The sequence below is a fragment of the Cupressus sempervirens genome, chromosome 10 (genome assembly GCF_028749045.1).
Source record: "Cupressus sempervirens isolate cs-2001-9-10 chromosome 10, ASM2874904v1, whole genome shotgun sequence".
Classification (NCBI taxonomy): Eukaryota; Viridiplantae; Streptophyta; class Pinopsida; order Cupressales; family Cupressaceae; genus Cupressus; species Cupressus sempervirens.
Genome location: NC_143127.1, coordinates 735,274,688 through 735,292,336, shown reverse-complemented (window position 1 = coordinate 735,292,336; position 17,649 = coordinate 735,274,688). Strand labels below are relative to the sequence as shown.

The 17,649-nt window shown below is 38.0% G+C and overlaps 2 protein-coding genes across 2 annotated transcripts in view; one reads left to right on the top strand and one right to left on the bottom strand.

The window, feature by feature from the left end:
- LOC149535953 (uncharacterized) overlaps positions 1 to 16,469 on the bottom strand; it is a 216,343-nt gene extending 199,874 nt beyond the window's left edge. Inside the window, exon 1 of the mRNA XM_089804722.1 lies at positions 15,686 to 16,469. Within this exon, the coding sequence (XP_089660848.1) occupies positions 15,686 to 16,174 (489 nt within the window). The 5' untranslated portion in view covers positions 16,175 to 16,469. The remainder of the gene's footprint in view (positions 1 to 15,685) is intronic.
- Positions 983 to 6,300, top strand: LOC149535954 (uncharacterized). Its single transcript, XM_089803517.1, has 9 exons — positions 983 to 1,093; positions 1,283 to 1,742; positions 2,054 to 2,286; positions 2,404 to 2,556; positions 2,642 to 3,042; positions 3,147 to 3,274; positions 5,522 to 5,698; positions 5,960 to 6,096; positions 6,203 to 6,300. Exons 2-9 carry the CDS (start codon positions 1,315 to 1,317, stop codon positions 6,298 to 6,300), a joined length of 1,755 nt encoding a protein of 584 aa, XP_089659643.1. The 5' UTR covers positions 983 to 1,093; positions 1,283 to 1,314.
- Positions 16,470 to 17,649: the final 1,180 nt, after the last annotated feature.

Sequence of the window (17,649 nt, the reverse complement as noted above, 5' to 3'; positions counted from 1 at the left end):
ACATTGTACGACAGATCTTACAAACGGAGATACCGATCAAGATAAGTGACCTCCTTCTCACAATGCCCCAGTTACGGACGGCCATTCTGAATCATACACCGTTTCCGAAAGCCCCGGAGGACACAGGAAGGGACAGTAGGGAAGCGACGGCAACAGACCCAATGCTGCTGGCACTCACATCCGGGCGGCATCCGACGGTCGTCGAGATGGGGATTTTGGAAAATGTTTTGACAGAGACAATTGTTGATGGAGGGTCCGGCGTGAATGTGTTGTCGGAGGATACTTGGAAGAAGTTGGGAAAGCCGACGCTGTGGCCACCTGCATTTCAGTTGCTCACAGCAGACCAACATGGAATCAAACCGTTGGGAATTCTGAAAGCGCAACCGGTAACAATTGGTACGCAACCATTTTTATTAGATTTTGTGGTTATTCCATTGAAAAGAAAAGGATATGATGCTATTCTGGGACGGGATTGGTTGGTGTAAGCAAAAGTAAAGCATGACTGGAAACGAAATACCCTATCAATGGAGCGCGGAGGCAAAAGATTCATAATTGACCTGCACACGCAAATGGTTGGCAAGGAGGCAGCATTGTCAGATTTTGACAGTGAAGGCGAGAGCAAAGTAACGAGAATCGCCATAAAATCGCCTGAATCGGCGATTCGGCGATTAGATTCAGCAATGGCGATTTTTTTGGAGTCTGAAATCGCCATTGCCGATTTCTTCAAGTGAATCGCCTAAATCGCCGATTCAGGCAATTCAGGCAAAAAATCGCATGAATCGCCTGGAAAAATCGGCAGGAATCGCCCGCGGCCAATAAAGTATAGAGTTGTAAAATTTTAAAAAATTGCTTGTTTTTTTTACTTTGTTTTTGACCTATTCTCTTTGTTATAACCCTAAAGGGCCTTCTATTTGTTTAACATGAGTAGAAGAGAGGAAAAGTGAGAGAGAAGAAGAGAAAAGAAAAGCCATAGGTTTTTAACCGGCAAGAAGAAAGAGCACAAAAGAGATCAGCAATCCATTTGGGGAGGCCATCAATTGCATTGGGAGCATTAGGGAGCCAATCTCAACACTCCTCAACTCATTTGCAAGAGGTAAGTGCTCTTTTTTTTTTTGCATGTTAGTGTATTATGCATTTTTTGTTAAATTTTTATAGTTTTCAAGATTTTTAGTTTAGATCTTGAATGTTCTTTATTTTTACTAAGTTGCAAACTAGGGTTTGTTGTTTTGTAGCTTTTATTAGCTTCAAACTTTGATATTTTACATATAAATTTTTATTGCAGCAGCCTTTGCTTTCATTTTTTGCAAATTCGCAATGGGTAGAAAAGATGAATGTTGGAAATATAACGAAGAGTTTCCTGGAAGAACCAAATATCAAACAAAATGTATTTTTTGTAAAGAAAAAATAACTTCTGGGGGTATTTATAGATTGAAATACCACATTGCTGCTATACCTGGACACGATGTTACAATTTGCACTCACCAAACTCCTGAGGCAAAACGCACTTGCTTAATGGCATTAGAAAAAATTGAAAAAGACAAAGCCAATAGGAAAATGCAACTTGAAGGGTTAAGGGGTATTGGCTCCCATGTTCCCGCATCCGCATCTGCAGCCGCATCCACATCTGCATCTGCATCAGCTTCTGCATCTGTAGGTTGTGTTGGAGAGGGTTCTTCTAGGCGTCCTTTTTATCCTAGTTCTTCTGCTCGTGCTAGTGCTAGTGGGTCACATACCGAGACAGAGTCCCACACCAACCTATTGCAGCCTAGAGTGCGGAAAAACAGAATGGATAGTTACTTTGTGCCCCACACTACTCCTGGTTCCCAACCCACGCTTGAGGGCATGGGTTTGAACAAGGAAATTCATGATGCTGCCAAAAAGGAGATATGCAAATTTTGGTACTTTTGCAACATTCCATTTATTGCAGCCAGGTAATTGATTCTTTTTTCGTTGTTTTCTTTAAAGTTAAAATTAAAAGTAAAAGTAAAACTTTAATTATATTTACTTGTTTTATAATTTGAGTCTTTGACATCTAAATTTTTATTTGTGACAGGGCTCCTTATTGGAAGAACATGATAGACGCGGTTGCTATTTGTGGTCCGGGGTTTAAAGCCCCAACTGAGACTGAGTTGAGCGGATACCTCTTAGATGAGATGGTAGAGGACATGAGGGCTGAGCTCGAGGAGAACCGAAAGGAGTGGATTGCAAAGGGTTGCACCATCATGACTGATGGTTGGACAGATAGGAGGAATAGAACACTCCTCAATTTTCTTGTATCCTGTGGAGGTAATTGATCATTCTACTTTCCTACATACATAATTGTAAATTTTGATTTGTTGAATGCTAATTTGTTGATGATCCATTTAATTTTAATATTCTAATTCGTTGTTTTGTTACTTGTAGGATATACCATGTTCATCAAATCCATTGATGCTTCCGCACATGTAAAAAATGCCACATACTTATGTGAGGCTATTGAGGAAGTCATAGCAGAGGTGGGAGAACAAAATGTGATCCAGGTGGTGACGGATAATGCAGCAAGTTATGTTGCTGCAGGTAAACTTTTAACTTTTCAAGTTTTGAAAATAAATTTATTTGAATTTTGAAATTTGAATTTCTAATTGACTTAAAATTGTTGTAGGTAAACTTTTGATGGAGAGGCACCCCACCATATTTTGGTCCCCTTGTGCGGCACATTGCATTGACCTCATGTTGGAAGAAATTGGCAAACTTGAGTTTGTCAAGTCATGTGTGGAAAGGGCAAAAAACATATGCAAATTCATTTATAATCATTCATTTGTCCTTAGCACAATGAGGAAGTACACAGAAGGCAAAGACTTAGCTCGCCCAGGTATCACGAGGTTTGCCTCGAATTTCATCACCTTGCAGTCCTTGTTGACATCAAGGGATGAATTGAGGAGCATGTTTGTTGGGCGGGAGTGGATTTCCTCTTCCTATGCTACGACCACTATAGGGATAGATGTGGCGGATTGCATATTTGATGAGGATGGTTTTTGGAAACCCGCTAGAGAAATCCTGCAGGTAAATTTATTGCAATTTAACATTTAGTATTTTACTTTTACTTTAAGTTATATTATTTTATATTTAAGTTTTGACTCAAGTTTTTTGTTTTACTTTATATGTAGGTCACTGAGCCCCTTGTAGCTTTGCTACGAACTGCTGATGGGGAGAAGCCCTCTATGGGCTACATTTATGAGGGCATGGATAGGGCCAAGGAGGCCATCAGAGCCCAATATGCAGGAGTGCAGGAGCGGTATGGCTCTATTTGGGACATCATCGATAGGAGATGGCAGAATCAGCTCCATTGACCCATCCATGCAGCAGCTTACTTTCTGAATCCGGCATATCGTTTCCGTCCTGAGTTCAAGGCGGATGCAGAGGTTCTCACTGGCTTATACATAGTGATTCAGAGGTTGAGTAGCGATGAAGATAGTGATGCTGCGATTGTTGAGCTAGACCAGTTCAACAATAAAGAGGGGCCACTTTTCTCTAGCAAGATGGCCATAAATGCTCAGACAACACTACAACCAGGTAAAAATTAAATAATATATTCAATGTTCATGAATCTAGATTCTAATCTTAAAGTTGATTATGTAATTTTAGAGTTAACTTGTAATTTGTAAATGAGACTAATTGTTTCTATTTTCAATTTTTCCCTTATTGCAGATAGATGGTGGCAAATGTTTGAGGCCACAACCCCAAAACTTCAAAAAATTGCCATTCGTATTCTGAGTCAGCCAAGCAGCGCTTCTGGATGTGAGCGCAGTTGGTCCATGTTCGAGCACATCCATTCGAAGAGGAGAAACAGGTTGACAGTGCAGAAGTTGAATGATATTGTCTTTGTTCATTACAACCTCCCTCTTAGGATTAGACAGATTTTGGGCACTGACTCCTCTCTGATCATTCTAGAGGAGATTGATCCAGAATCAGAGTGGCTCACAGAGGTTGTGGATCCAGTCTTCACTGAGGAAGACCGTGTGTGGGTTGACCAGGTGAATATAGAGGCTGAGGCAGCTAGAGCACATTCTTCAAGCATTGGTAGACGCACACGTGCACGCACAGGCACAGGCCCTAGCGACGTTCATGAGCCCATCTTACATGTGGGAGATATGGCTCGGCAGTCCTCTAGGACCTACATTAGACGCCTTGCTACTAGGCAGACTGGATACTCAGAGGCTGAGGCTGAGGCTGCAGCCGAGCTTCAGGATGATGTTGAGGATGATGATGATGACTATGAGTCTGAGGCTTGAGCTGGAACCTTGTTTTTATATTTTGTTTACAGATATTGATACTGAATCATTGATAGACATATGTTTCAAACTTTCATGGATCTTCATCTTAGATTCTTACATACATTTATGATTTGATGTCTTATGGATCATCTTAAATACATTCTATGATTTAAATCATTGTGATCATTTGATTTCTATTTACTTCAACTAGCCTACAATTTACATTTTAGATAACATAGTTACATATGTGATAGATTTTATGTTCGATGTTTATGTATGTTAAGTTTTAACTTCTATTTGATGATGTTATAGTGTGTTTAAGTTATATTCAATAAAGGGTGCATAAAATAAGTTTTAAATTGTTAAAATCTTTAAATTTAAAGGGTTTTTTCAAATTTGCCGATTCATCGCCGATTCATTGCCGATTCACGATTCGATTCGGCCTTGCCGATTTCGATCCGATTCCGATTCTTGTTACTTTGGGCGAGAGTGATGACGAAGGAAAGAGGAGAATGGAACCGGATGAAGGAGTATTGAGACTTGACGGAGGATCAAATGACGACGACCTGGACTCGGTGAATGGCCTTTACCACTGGCAAATAGAAGACTACGAACTCTTTCCGAGTTGTAATATGCTAAGGGTCGATGAAGATGAGAAAAAGGAGGAAAACGAATGTCCGGAGGAATGCAGGGAAGTGGAAGAAGGAAAAGCTGCCATGGCTGAAGCTGAGGGGAAGAACATACAGTCTGAACACAGAAAAACGAAAAATCCCACTGTCCGATACATGGTGAATGGACCGCGCAGAAAGAAAAGGTTACACCGTAGCATAAAATTAGTGGAAGGGCACTGACAGCAAGGAAATAATCTAGTTGCGCGACGACCGCAGGCACAGTGGGTGACGGGGGTGGCACAGAACAAACGTAAGGCATACGACGGTCAGAATGAAATCAAAGTTGAAAAGTTTAAGGGCAGATGGGTTGGACCATATCAGATTCGAAAGGTCAGCGACAATGGAGCGATCATATTATCAACTTTGGACGGGCAGAAGATACCTCCGGCAGTCAATAGATCCAAATTCAAAATATAAGGTGCCAGGAAGACTCCGTCGCTATCACAGGACGGCCAGCTGACTCCGTCGTCGTTGCAGAATGGCGACGCCTGAAGGCAAAATGGAGGTACCTCTGTTAGTTGATTTCTTTTAAAAACAAAAAAAAAACAAAAAAAGAGCAAAAAAAAAAGAAAATTTGGAAAAAAAAAAAAGCCGCAGACAGAAAGGCCTCGCAGGCAAGTATACCCGCAGGCGTCGAAGTTGGAGGCCCCGCGGGCAACAACTGTCTGCGGCCGGTGAAAGAAAGGCCCCGCGGGCAAGTATACCCGCGGGCGTCAAAGTTGGAGGCCCCGCGGGCAACAACTGTCCGCGGCCGGCGAAAGAAAGGCCCCACGGGCAAGTCTACCCGTGGGCAATAGCTGGGCCGGGTTAATTTTTTTTTGCAACAAAAAACATGGAGTAAATAGCAGACTGAAGAGTAGCTATGGTGGCATGCAATTCTGCAACCGGGGGCGTGACAAGGAGGAAGTGAAATAGTAAAGGGCGAAGGGACTAGTATGGGCGACTGCAGAGGATTTAGTGCGCAATAAGCCCGTCGTTCTGTCACATTCTGAGGACATTGAACTCTGGAGATTTGCCTTTATCATTGTCTGCCAGGCACCTGAAGAAGGCAGAAGCTCGAGCCATCTTCAAGCTCGGTTCAGAACAAGATTCTCTGCATAATATTGCTGATCTCATGGACGCTGGCTACTTTACACTTTCTCTCCTTCGCAAGGGCCAACTTCCTCCCCATAGTATTATCTAGTATTTGAATGATTCAGCAGCACGTCCTGATCAAAGTATTATCTTCAAATTTCTTTGCATCAAGCAATCAGTTTGAAAATTTCTTTGCGGGCATAGAAGTTGGGAGCCCCGCGGACAACAAACGGTCTGCGAGAGAAGATAAAGCCCCACGGGCTCTCAAGCGATCACGTCTCCGCCACACAAGCCGCGGGTAGAAAGATTAGCCGCGGGTCAAGAAACTTCAACCTCCTCCGCCAGTCAAAGTTTCTCCTTCGCGCTGCAAGGGAAAAGACTTCCGCAGGGAAATAGAGACATAAAGAAGAGTTCTTGTTCTGCCAGAAGGAGTGTGTGCAGAGGGATTTGTGGTGGATTGTAGAGGAAGCAGTTATAAAAAATAAAAATAAATAAAAAAACGACGACAGAATCAAGTTATTCAGAATGAGTGACAGATGATGCCAAAGGGAAGGGGACACATCCGTGGTTGCCAGAAAGAGTGCAGAATCGGCAGATAATGACAGAAATGGTGTGTTTCGTGCATTTTTGTGTGGGTTTCGAAGTGCTAATTTGAGCGCACCCAGGGCGCTGCCCCTCGACCCCGCCCCTGGACCCCCAGTCGTGGCAGATATCAGTCGTGGGAGTCTGACCAATTGAGAAGATTTGAAGTTGTTGCAGGCATGGACTTTCTGTGTACCAGAGGCAGTGGGAGCAGGTGTTGGCTGTGAGGCTGTCTTGGTGGATGCGTAGAGAGCTCGGGAGGAGCTGATCATCCAGTTGGAGGCAGTGCAGCGACACTTGGCTCAGGGTACCGAGGAATTGAAAACAGAGAAAGCAGCACAAGTGGCTATCAAGGTCAGCTTAAGGAGACAGTGTTGTGTTAGCAGAGGCTATAGGCATGGGACGAAGGTGACAGTGATGTGTCAGAAGCAGATTTCTCTTGTTGTAGTCACTCTGTAAATGTATTTTTTGCTAATGTCTCAGATATTGTCAGTCGTCAGGAGACGACTTTTCTTTTTGGGGGGGATGGTGTTAGCCGACTGGATGGTTTCGGCGGTATTTTGTATTCTGTAGCCGACGGATCGGCGATGTTTCTGTACTCTGTAACCAACAGTCCGGCGGTGTTTCGGTATTCTGTAGCCAACGGTCCAGCGGTGTTTCTGTATTCAGTAGCCGACAGTCCGGCGGTGTTTCGGTATTCCATAGCCGACGGTCCGGCGGTAAATAGTTTGTAACGGATAGAATAATTGTGGCCGACGGACTCCTTCGGGAAAGTTCGGCAGTAGTATTTATATCTCGTCTAGGATCATTGTAAAGCATCATTCATCTACTATTGGGAATATAATTCTGCTATTCGTGTTCTATTGTCTGTATGTGCTCATTTTCTTTACCTGTACGGTAAACAACGGAGTCCACAAATGAAATTCAAATTCTCACCATCAACTTGAAAAGAAAGGGGGAAAATTATAAACGATCCTTCAAGAAACAGAAAGATCTTTCTAATGTACAATGTTTTAGATGCGACAAAGATGGTCACACTACAACAAGATGTCCTAATAGACTCAAGCATCAAGATTCTTTCACTGAAGCCGATAATTCGAACTTGGATTCAAACAAAGATCTATTCTAAAGAACTTCAAATCTAAAATTTTGTAAAATTCTACATTTAGAGGGAGTTCCTTATCATCTGCACCAAGCCTCTTGCAAAATAAAAGTGAATCACTTCCAAGGTACAATTAGTATGTTGTACTTACTGAGAAGAGTCTCAGGCTATGTTCCCCAGGGACGCGTCCCCCCCAAAAAAGCCAGCATTTCAAAGATGGGGACATCCCCGTCCTAGGGACTTCATTGGGAACTTGCATCTGTCCCCAATTTTTTAACACACAAAAAAATTTAAAAACAAACAAAAATGTCACTTTTGTCGTCCCCATTTGCCATCCCCCCCCTGGTCCCCAAAATTGGCAAAAAAAATTGTTGTCCCGAAAACCCATCCCACTGTCCCCTGTCGTCATCGTCTCAGAAACTCGAGAAAACATATGTCTCAAGATATTTGATTATTGTACTAATGAATTACTTATTAATAAAAGTTATTTCATATGGGCCCTGTGTACATCATGAGGAAGTGATGACTTGTAAATGATTATCATGTGAAATTACATAAGTTATTGAAAGGTGACAATTTTACAATAACTTAATTTTCTATTATGATGGTTAGATAATACTTTGCTTGGTGGATATTCATATTGCAAGCATTATGAGAATGCGCATGCACATACCTTATGAACATTTTGAGTACATAGTGATCGTTATGCAAATTGATGTTTAGGAGGCCATTACTCACAGTACTTGGTGAACATCTTGCAATTCGACATTCAGGAGGCCATTACTCAAAGAGTACATGGTGAATGTCATATGAGATGACATTCAAAAGGCCATTACTCTCAATATCATTACTCAGAGTATTTGGTGAATATCATATGTTGATATTCAAGAGGCCAATACTCATGATATCAAATATGATATCCTCAAAGTTGTTATTTGTAACATTATGTTGAGATAGTATTTCTATGTTTATCCTCCCTAGCTAAGAGGGAGTGTTAATGTTTTATAGCGTCAATCAAATAAAACATAGAATGTAAACCTAAAGGGCATCTCCATGATTAAATGTTATTATAGATATAATTGTGTAGATATATTAAATATATATTAATATGTATATCTATGTATCTGTATGTATGTATGTATATATATTTGTGTAATAACCCCAATAGGTTATAACTTCTTCAAACACCAAAAATCTTTATACTTCAGTGGTTTGACATTTCGTCAAACACTTTGCAAGCAAGGGTCCTCTGACTGATGTAACTTTTCAGATTGTTGCAGTGATTCTTGTTTGGATTTGCCTCAAAGAGAATGCTTACAAAAGCCTCTAAATTGTCTAAACAATGACCTAACATAAATATGCAACTAATTTTGGCAATAGTGAATGCATATATGAGTTCTAATCATGAAAATGATCACCTACAGCCAACTGGTATTTTAGCAAACAGTTGGTATGCAAGCTAACTGGCTGATAAAAAATGATATATTAATGCTCAAAGACAACTATTAATGACCAGCAATTGTATCTCCTTAATTGAGAATGAGTGTCCAATACAATATTCATACTAAGTTAGCCAAGACTCTTGGCATTTACAAAGATATCAAAATATGATGATTGCTGGTAAAGTAATATGCACCTACAGCTGCCAATGAAAACTAATACAACACTAAATATCTAACTTCAATACTCCCCTACAACAGTACGCTAATCACATGCCTGATTAAATACAACTAAAGCCATGGATTGCTGATACCATTGTGAGGAATGTAAAAATGAATGATATATCTATTAATAAATGATAGGTCTGATACGAAATGACAATTACAACAGCACTCTATAGTGAAAGGCAACTATGAAAATACACATCAGACCTGACATATGAAGTCGCCTTAGAGAATAGATGTATTGCAATACCACTGAATAGGAAATAACCTCCTCAAGTGCCCAAGTCGTGCTTCTCTAGTTGCCGCCCCTGATTGTAAATGGCTATAATAATTTTATTTTTTTGCTTTTTCAAATTTGCTTTTTTTTTTCAGTTGGATTGCTTTTCCGGACCTGCTTTTTCGGCCTGTTTTTTCGGTTCTGCTTTTTCGGCCTGCTTTTTTTGGACTGCTTTTTTGGCCTGCTTTTTTCGAACTGCTTTTTCGGCTTGCTTTTTCGAACTGCTTTTTCGGCCTGCTTTTTCGAACTACCTTTTTGGCCTGCTTTTTCGAACTGCTTTTTGTACTGAAATATTTTTTCTCAATGTAGCACAAATAGAAGACTGAAGTATCTTCCTCCCAGCTGCAATAATTCAAGTGATATTTCACACCCTCAAAATCGCGTACCAATTGAGAGTTCTCGTTCTCAATGGCCACAAATATTTTTCCTCAATGTAGCACAAATAGAAGACTGAAGTATCTTCCTCCCAGCTGCAATAATTCAAGTGATATTTCACACCCTCAAAATTGCGTACCAATTGAGAGTTTTCGTTCTCAATGGCCAGTTGTGACTATTGCAGAAACCCTAGGCTCCACAATGCACATCAACAAACATCAATATCAACAACAACAAATCTGGATGATTAGAATGAAGCCCGAGGTGCTTATTTATTCTTTTTCCTCCACTTTCTCCAGAAGCTTCTAGAACATTATTTTATTTTATCTATTAAGTGACTTTATAAAATATTTTATAATTCAAGTCACTTTATTAAATTAATTAAATATAAAGTTACCTTTTAATATTTATTTATTTGATAACTTTATAAATAATTAACTTAATACCACTTATTTATTTAATTAAAATAATTAATTAGTCATCCTCATAAAATATTCATTATTTTGGACAACCTAATTAATTAAATTAATTAAATCAAATTGCCTCCAAAATGGGGACATGACAATTTGTATAGATATATATACTAATATATATTACTATATGAAATAATGTATATATCTATAATATCATAATAATTTCTATAAATCAAGTTTCTTTGTCTAATAAGAAGCTCGATTGGTCATGTTAACAACCTTCCTTTGCATTCATGGGCCCATCCCTCGATTTGACCAATGTGGAGACCACATCACTATTGTATCAGACCTCATGTCACATAATTATGGCAAGTATATTCTCGGGCCTCCTTTATAGGGTTTTATCTTTCCTAATATTGACCTAACATATCAAGCATTTGTATTGAAAAGTAACTTGGGCGGTCAATTAAAACAAATTTCACTAATCCCATAACATGTCATGTGGAGGTGGCAAATCGGGTGTATGCTATATATTAGCATGTTTTATTAAAACCATTCTTTAGTTATCCACCAAATTGATGGGTTGCACAAAGGGTTGTGCGATTTGACATGAAGTGGTAAAGGTGTAAAGTCACACCCATTTATTTTATTAGTTATAAAAAGAGAGTTAGAACCTTCTCTTGGAAAACATATAGCATATTAAAAGCTATTACAAAGTGGGGGCTCTAACTATAAGAATCATATATTATACTAAGATTATATAGATATATAGAGAATTAAATTTATAAGCCTAATCAAAATTTAATAGAAAGGACCGTCCTTTACCTGTCCTTCACAATCCACAGCTTTCAGAAACATTGCACCTCTTGTAAACACTACAATAACATTCACCAAAGGACAGTTCCTTGCATCTTTCCATCCATCCAATACTATTGTCACACCTGTTTCGACCCATGAATACTTGATGGGCAGCATGGCATTCTCTACAAGGACCATCCCCTCATCAAATAAAGTGGTGTGTATCTTCTCATAACCAGGGCCCTTGAACCCCTCTAGAGCCTCATTAACTGCCCTTACTATGTATTGCCGATACAGTGAGTGAACAACATTAAATGACAATCCATTTGCATAGACGCATGTGGTTATGGCTTGATCGACAATGTGTCTAGCTTCATTTTGGAATGATGATTCCAAGGGTCCCATTTCTCTCCTACTAACATTTTGTTGTTGAGGAAGCAAGAATGGATGGCCCTCTGCAGATGGTTTGTTGGGAGTGGTAGTTGAAGACATAGATGATGTTTTTCCTTTCTTTAAAGGCCTAGCACTTTCTAACAAATGAGAAGAATTTACCCTCCCAACAGCTTCCTCTTCTTTCTTTTATTCCTGCATGTATTTGTTGACAATATGATCTGGAAGGAAGGCTTTCGGTAGCACTCCGTCTACTCTTGGCTTCCTGGTACAAAATTTAATGCCTTTTTGAGGAATAAAGGACAAATGTGCTTTCACTCTACTATAAGAGCTACTAAATTCCTCTTTGCAGTGGCTACAAATAAACACATAACCTCCTCCACCTGGCATTAGTCAAATCATTCACATATATTTCCAAAGTGGGTAACATCTGTCGATTTTGAAGTGGGGGTTATTGGCAACAAAAGCAGTTGCAACCATGATAGAATCTACAAACAAACAAAAAATGTTACAACAATGAAGAAAGATTCAAGAAAATAAACCTAAACAAATCATTTTATTTTGTAAAACTGAAAAACAAACAACTTTTAAACTTCTTTCAGTCATACATAGCAGATCAAAATGCATCTACAATCACAAATTAAGTTTTAATATATATGCTTCATTGGTAATTGTTTAGATTATGAAATATTAAATACTAATAGTAATATTCATATTGGCATCTCATATAAATGTGATAATATTATAATAAATAAATAAAATAACACAAATACATTAGAAAAACTTTAAAACTAACAAAAATACCTCAAATACTTTGGTGTTCAAATGCTAACAAAGGAGAATGGTGTTTGAATGCTAGTAGTCAAGCAACCTCCTAAATGGTGTTTGAATGCTAGTGGTGTTTGAATGCAATTGCTGTAAAAGACACAATCCAGACAAAGCCTCCTGCGAAAAGAGAGATACAATTAGAGTCTCCCGCAAGAAGAGCCTCCCGAAAGCAGAGACAATCCAGACGCCTCCTACAATCATTATGAAAGATGAAAGCAATTGCTCTAATGCCAAAATGATTTTGTTTTGTAGTTGCACAAGCCAAAATGGAAGCAATGTTGAGGAAATGATAAATATTAAAACCAAGCCCAGAGTAAATGATATAAGATTAAAGTGACGTCCTTTTAGCCTTTTGGGTCGAAACCCAGAAAAAAACACTTTATTAAAATGTTGAAAAGTCAACATTTTTTTGCCATTTTCCAAATTCGCTCTAAAGTCGAACACATTCCACTCGGGCTCATTTTTCAATTGCCAAATTCGGTCAAAATTCCTTAAAAGTTGACTAGGGTTTGAAATTTGAATCCGCAAGGAATTTGCCAGTTAAAAGGCGAATTTGAAAATTGAAACAATTACAAAAAAAAATGTGAATTCGGAAGAACCAAATGTCGAATTTCATTTGTTTGGAGTGAATATAGTAACTTAGTTTAGATATGAACAATTAGTTCAATCTATGCCATGCACAAACAAAAGCCTCTTGTGTGTTTGGGGTTTGAAAGAACAAAAACCCTTGATGCATTTGGAGTTTGAGAAAAACAAAAACCCTTTTTCCAACATTAGGTGATTCTATCTACATTGATTGTTGAAAGCTTTGGAGATTCTTACAGTGCCACGACACTATTTTTTGCAAGCAAATATCATCCTTTCATCGCCAACACATATCTAAAGGTTTATATATTGAGTTTCAGGAGTTTTGTGGAGATTGGACATCACTTGGAGCTAGATCTGAATTACCTTATCTGAGCACCCCATTGAGGAAGTAAAATTATCTAGGGCACTTTATCAGCCAAACCAGCTTCTGCATTCATCATCCCACTCATCACTTAATGTCTTAATGTGTCAAGGGCGATCTTATGTTTATCAACGTGCTGAAGATGTCAAATATGAATACCGTGATATGAGGCCTTCCAAATTACTCTATTTTCTGTAGTCATTTGCATTGCTTATTACCCACCTGCTGGGTTAGTGTAATTGAGTTTTAGTGTTCCAAACCATTGAAGCCACTCAGACTGAGATTATATTACAACCTAGGGTTTATACCAGACATACCAGCAATTATAATTGTTAAAATTTCATTCAGATTCATCATATGAAATTGTTAAAATTTCATTCACATTCATCATATGAAATTGTATTTCAGCATTTGAGGGTTTGAACAAGTGTTCCAGCTATTTGTTTTCAAATTTTAATTTTCCATTACAGTTTATTTTGGTTGTCAAATTCAAAAAAAAAATATTAAAAATCACAAAATAAAAAATTTCACAAAAGGGCAACTTTACAATGTATATAAACCTCATGGATGGACGAGTCAAGATGACAGATGTCAAAGAAGTCATGAGTTAGCTTCCAATTAGGAGTTAACTTTCATGATGAAGAATTGAGGAGGGGATGATAACACCTGATGACCTCAAATCAAACGTATGTGTCTTGATTAGCCACCTAGGTGAAGGAAAATAAAATATCCTATCATCCTAAGTAAATATATAGGTGTACTATTATATTTAGAATGTAGTACCTACCCAAGTGAAGATAACATTACACCTACAAAAATGACAACAATACTGAAAGTGATGATCAGTACTGGCAGTGATTTTAGACCGGACTCCAGCTGCATACAAGATGATCAGAGAGGTTTTCAGCACCCATTAAGAAAGCACAGTGAGAACCCAGCCCAACTGTTGTTGTCTAACAATTGAATGAGGCCCAGTCCAACAAGAGGAGCAGTTGAGGTGAGGACCAGTTCCACCTAAGGATTAGCATAGTGAGGACCGCTCCCGCTACTACAAATTTATTTTGGGCATCCACCATATGGGAGATTTAGTATGATCTACTTCCACTTTTGTGCGCTGTGGACAGCTTACACAGGAATAAGTGTATGAACCATCGAATGTGTCCCAACTCATACTCATTTGGGTTATCTCAATGAACAATAAGTTTGTCTTTGGTATTTTGGATGTGTTATGAGGCCTTTCCCACTACAAGATTGTTCATCAGTGTGACAACTGCAAAAGAGTTGACAATGTTGTTTATTCTTTCAATGTTTGAACAATCTAGTATTACTAGCAGGGAGGACGAATGAGAAATGTGACTGTTACCACATGGTAGTTGAAAGCTTGATGAGAAATAAATAATTAGAGAAAATACCTTGTTAATTTGTTTAGTGATTATAGCACACACGTTGGAGAGGTTGAAAGCATACTACTACGTTATAAGATGATAAATCTTGGTTCCTAAAAACTGCGATCTCAACAATCTTATTATTGGATAAATATCTGTTTAAATTATTAATAAGATATACTGTGCGTACAATTTCTAGAGACTCGCCGAATTCTATCACTACACGAAAGAAGCTTGACTTACAAATAGTTACCTACCCTGATAATGAGACAATATGGTGCTTAGCCAAAGTTTATCCCGACTTAAGGTGTAGATTTTTTTGGCCCAAAGCTCTTCTTTCTGATGTGAAAAGTAGGCAGTGATGAAAATGTATTATATGTTCCAATGTGTGAAACCCTACTTCAGTTGCAGTGGTTAGTATTGCCATTTTGGGACTACACTCTACGTTAAGACAAAAGATAATTTTAAGGCTCAAATGCTTTTCTATGCAATTCAACGAATTCAAGCACTGATTAAGCTGATGAAATTCATGTCTTGCTCAACAATATGGAGCATTGAGGCATTGTGATTAAGATTGTTCCAAAAAGGAAATCAATATACAGCACTCGGAAATCCAGGACTTCAGAGCTTAGATATTTATGGCCCTGAAGAACTTATGTTGTTCTCTCTTTTCCTAGACAGCCTATACAGATATAGACATACAGTGGGTTATGTCGCAAGGATATTCACTCAATGCAACCTAAGATTTTATATGGGAAAACTTATAGGGCTCAAGTATAAGTATGGTTTAGTCCCTTGAGGTTATCCACCCAATGCACATTGCAAGCCAAGATGTTAGAATGGAAAATGCGTGAAATTGAAAGACCTAATTTCGTTAAATAAACTGTAAGTTTTGTTATCATCAAACAAAACAAAGTGTAATACCTGTTCAAATAAAATTGCAGAAGCTTTTTCCTTTGCTTGTAACTGTGCTTCCAAAGAAGATACTCTTCCCAGTAGCTCAGCATTCTTCTGGCGTTCCCTTTCAAGTTCAACCAAGACCTGACCTACATTCACTTCATGCCCACTCACCCCATTTCTATTCGATTCTTGCTCGGTAGGAATATTGGTGTTGCACCCTTGCTTGTATGGTGATGAAAAATGAATGCTACTATTATTGTTATTCCCAACGGTAATATAGGGCGGCTGACCAACAAGGCCATTGGCACTTGAAGAAGAAGGTGGTATCACTGTAGAGGAATAGTTTGGAATGGATACCAAGAACCCACCAAAGCTGGAACTCTGTGGAGCTAAATCTGCGCTTAGATTTACATTTGACTGTCTATAAAATGATGCTTTAGTTGTAGTACTTTCTGGATGATGCTCTTCCCATCTGGGTTTCAACGCTGCCCCGCGAGATTGTAGCTCTGCCATTGAAATGTTTCATGGGGGAGAAGGTGGCAAAGGTGAATAGTGAAGACCATGTTCAAGAGGTTTTGGAGGATGACTGGAATTTTTCTCCTTTTGCAACGCAAGCATTGGAAAAAGGAATGGATGTTTTATAATAATGGATTTGGAGCAGCATTGTTATAGGGGATGGTTTTGGAAAGAGCAAGGAGTGTCCCCCCTTGAAATGGGTGTAGGCGTGCACATTCCAGCTTTTGAAATGGACGTCATGTGAGTTCTCGTTGGAAGTGGCGATTTCATTTCGTTTCATGAGAGTCAATTCAAACTGTAGAATGTGTTTTTCGTTGAATGCAATGCGGGAAGACATTATAATAACATGTTTTGCGAGCGTTACAGCAATGAAGGACGAGTTATAGTGGTGACATCCATTATTAGGGATGAAATGAACTCTTAGGAGGTTGTCCAGGTTGTTCTTGATGCTTAATGTTTACCATGTTCCCATGCATTTGTTCAAGTTTAGTTTATAAACTAAAAATAATAATAATAATATATGGTTTCACAAATTCCTTTACCTTATTTTATTTTATCATTTAATGTTCATTGTTCTCATCAATATTTATTTCTTCAATTATTTATAGGAGAAATAAATTTATATTGACTTGGAAGAAGAATAACATTTATGAAGTTGCTAGTGGTGATATGGTGTGATGGTTAAATTGTGGGTTGTTCTTATCATCAAGATAGAAACTTCATGGGAGTGGTATTGTTAATGGTTAAATTGGGATGAGACCTCTCTTTTGTAATCTCACTAGCTCATAGTTTCAAGTGTTAGCCAAAATAAGCTAAACATCTACATGAATATCTATCCTTGGTGACTTATAAGAGATGAGTTTGATTTATAGATGTTTATTCTAATTCTTGAAGTTTTGTATTTAATAATGTGTTATGTATGAATTTATATCTTTTCTTATTTATTAATAAAATTTGTGTTTATTTATTTATCAATTTTGAAATTAATATGAAAAATAAGGTTCGGATTTTTATTATTTAGTTTAGTATTTTACTTAAATTAAATGGTTAAAATTATATGACACTTTATATTATGAAGATTAAAATATAAATTTGTATTCTTAATATGATCTTTAGTTAATGATAGGGGGCATAATTAGTGCAATAAATAGATATAAGAAAGATAGCTATAATATCAAGTAAACAACACAAGACAAGATACAACTAGTAAAATGACTACAAATAACGAATATAAAAACTAAAACATTTTTTCATATACAATCATTATCCAAATCAACAATCTTGGTAGAAGTGTGTGCTTTGATTATAGTTTGTTGTCATAAACTCCTAATTTGGTTGACATTTTAATGGCAATATTGTGAAAGTTTTGTGTATCAAACAATTGTGATTCAAATTTTAGCCACTTGAAAAGTGTATGCCCAAACTTATTAAAGGTCTAAATTGAAGCACTAAATTATTTTATTAGTTTCTCA

Bases quoted from the DNA above. Each gene is read 5' to 3' on its own strand.
- LOC149535954 (XM_089803517.1), top strand. From the start codon at position 1,315: ATGGGTAGAAAAGATGAATGTTGGAAATATAACGAAGAGTTTCCTGGA. The intron at 2,287-2,403 runs GTAATTGATCAT...TGTTACTTGTAG, and splicing joins TTTTCTTGTATCCTGTGGAG to GATATACCATGTTCATCAAA. The intron at 3,275-5,521 runs GTATGGCTCTAT...AAAAAGCCGCAG, and splicing joins TATGCAGGAGTGCAGGAGCG to ACAGAAAGGCCTCGCAGGCA.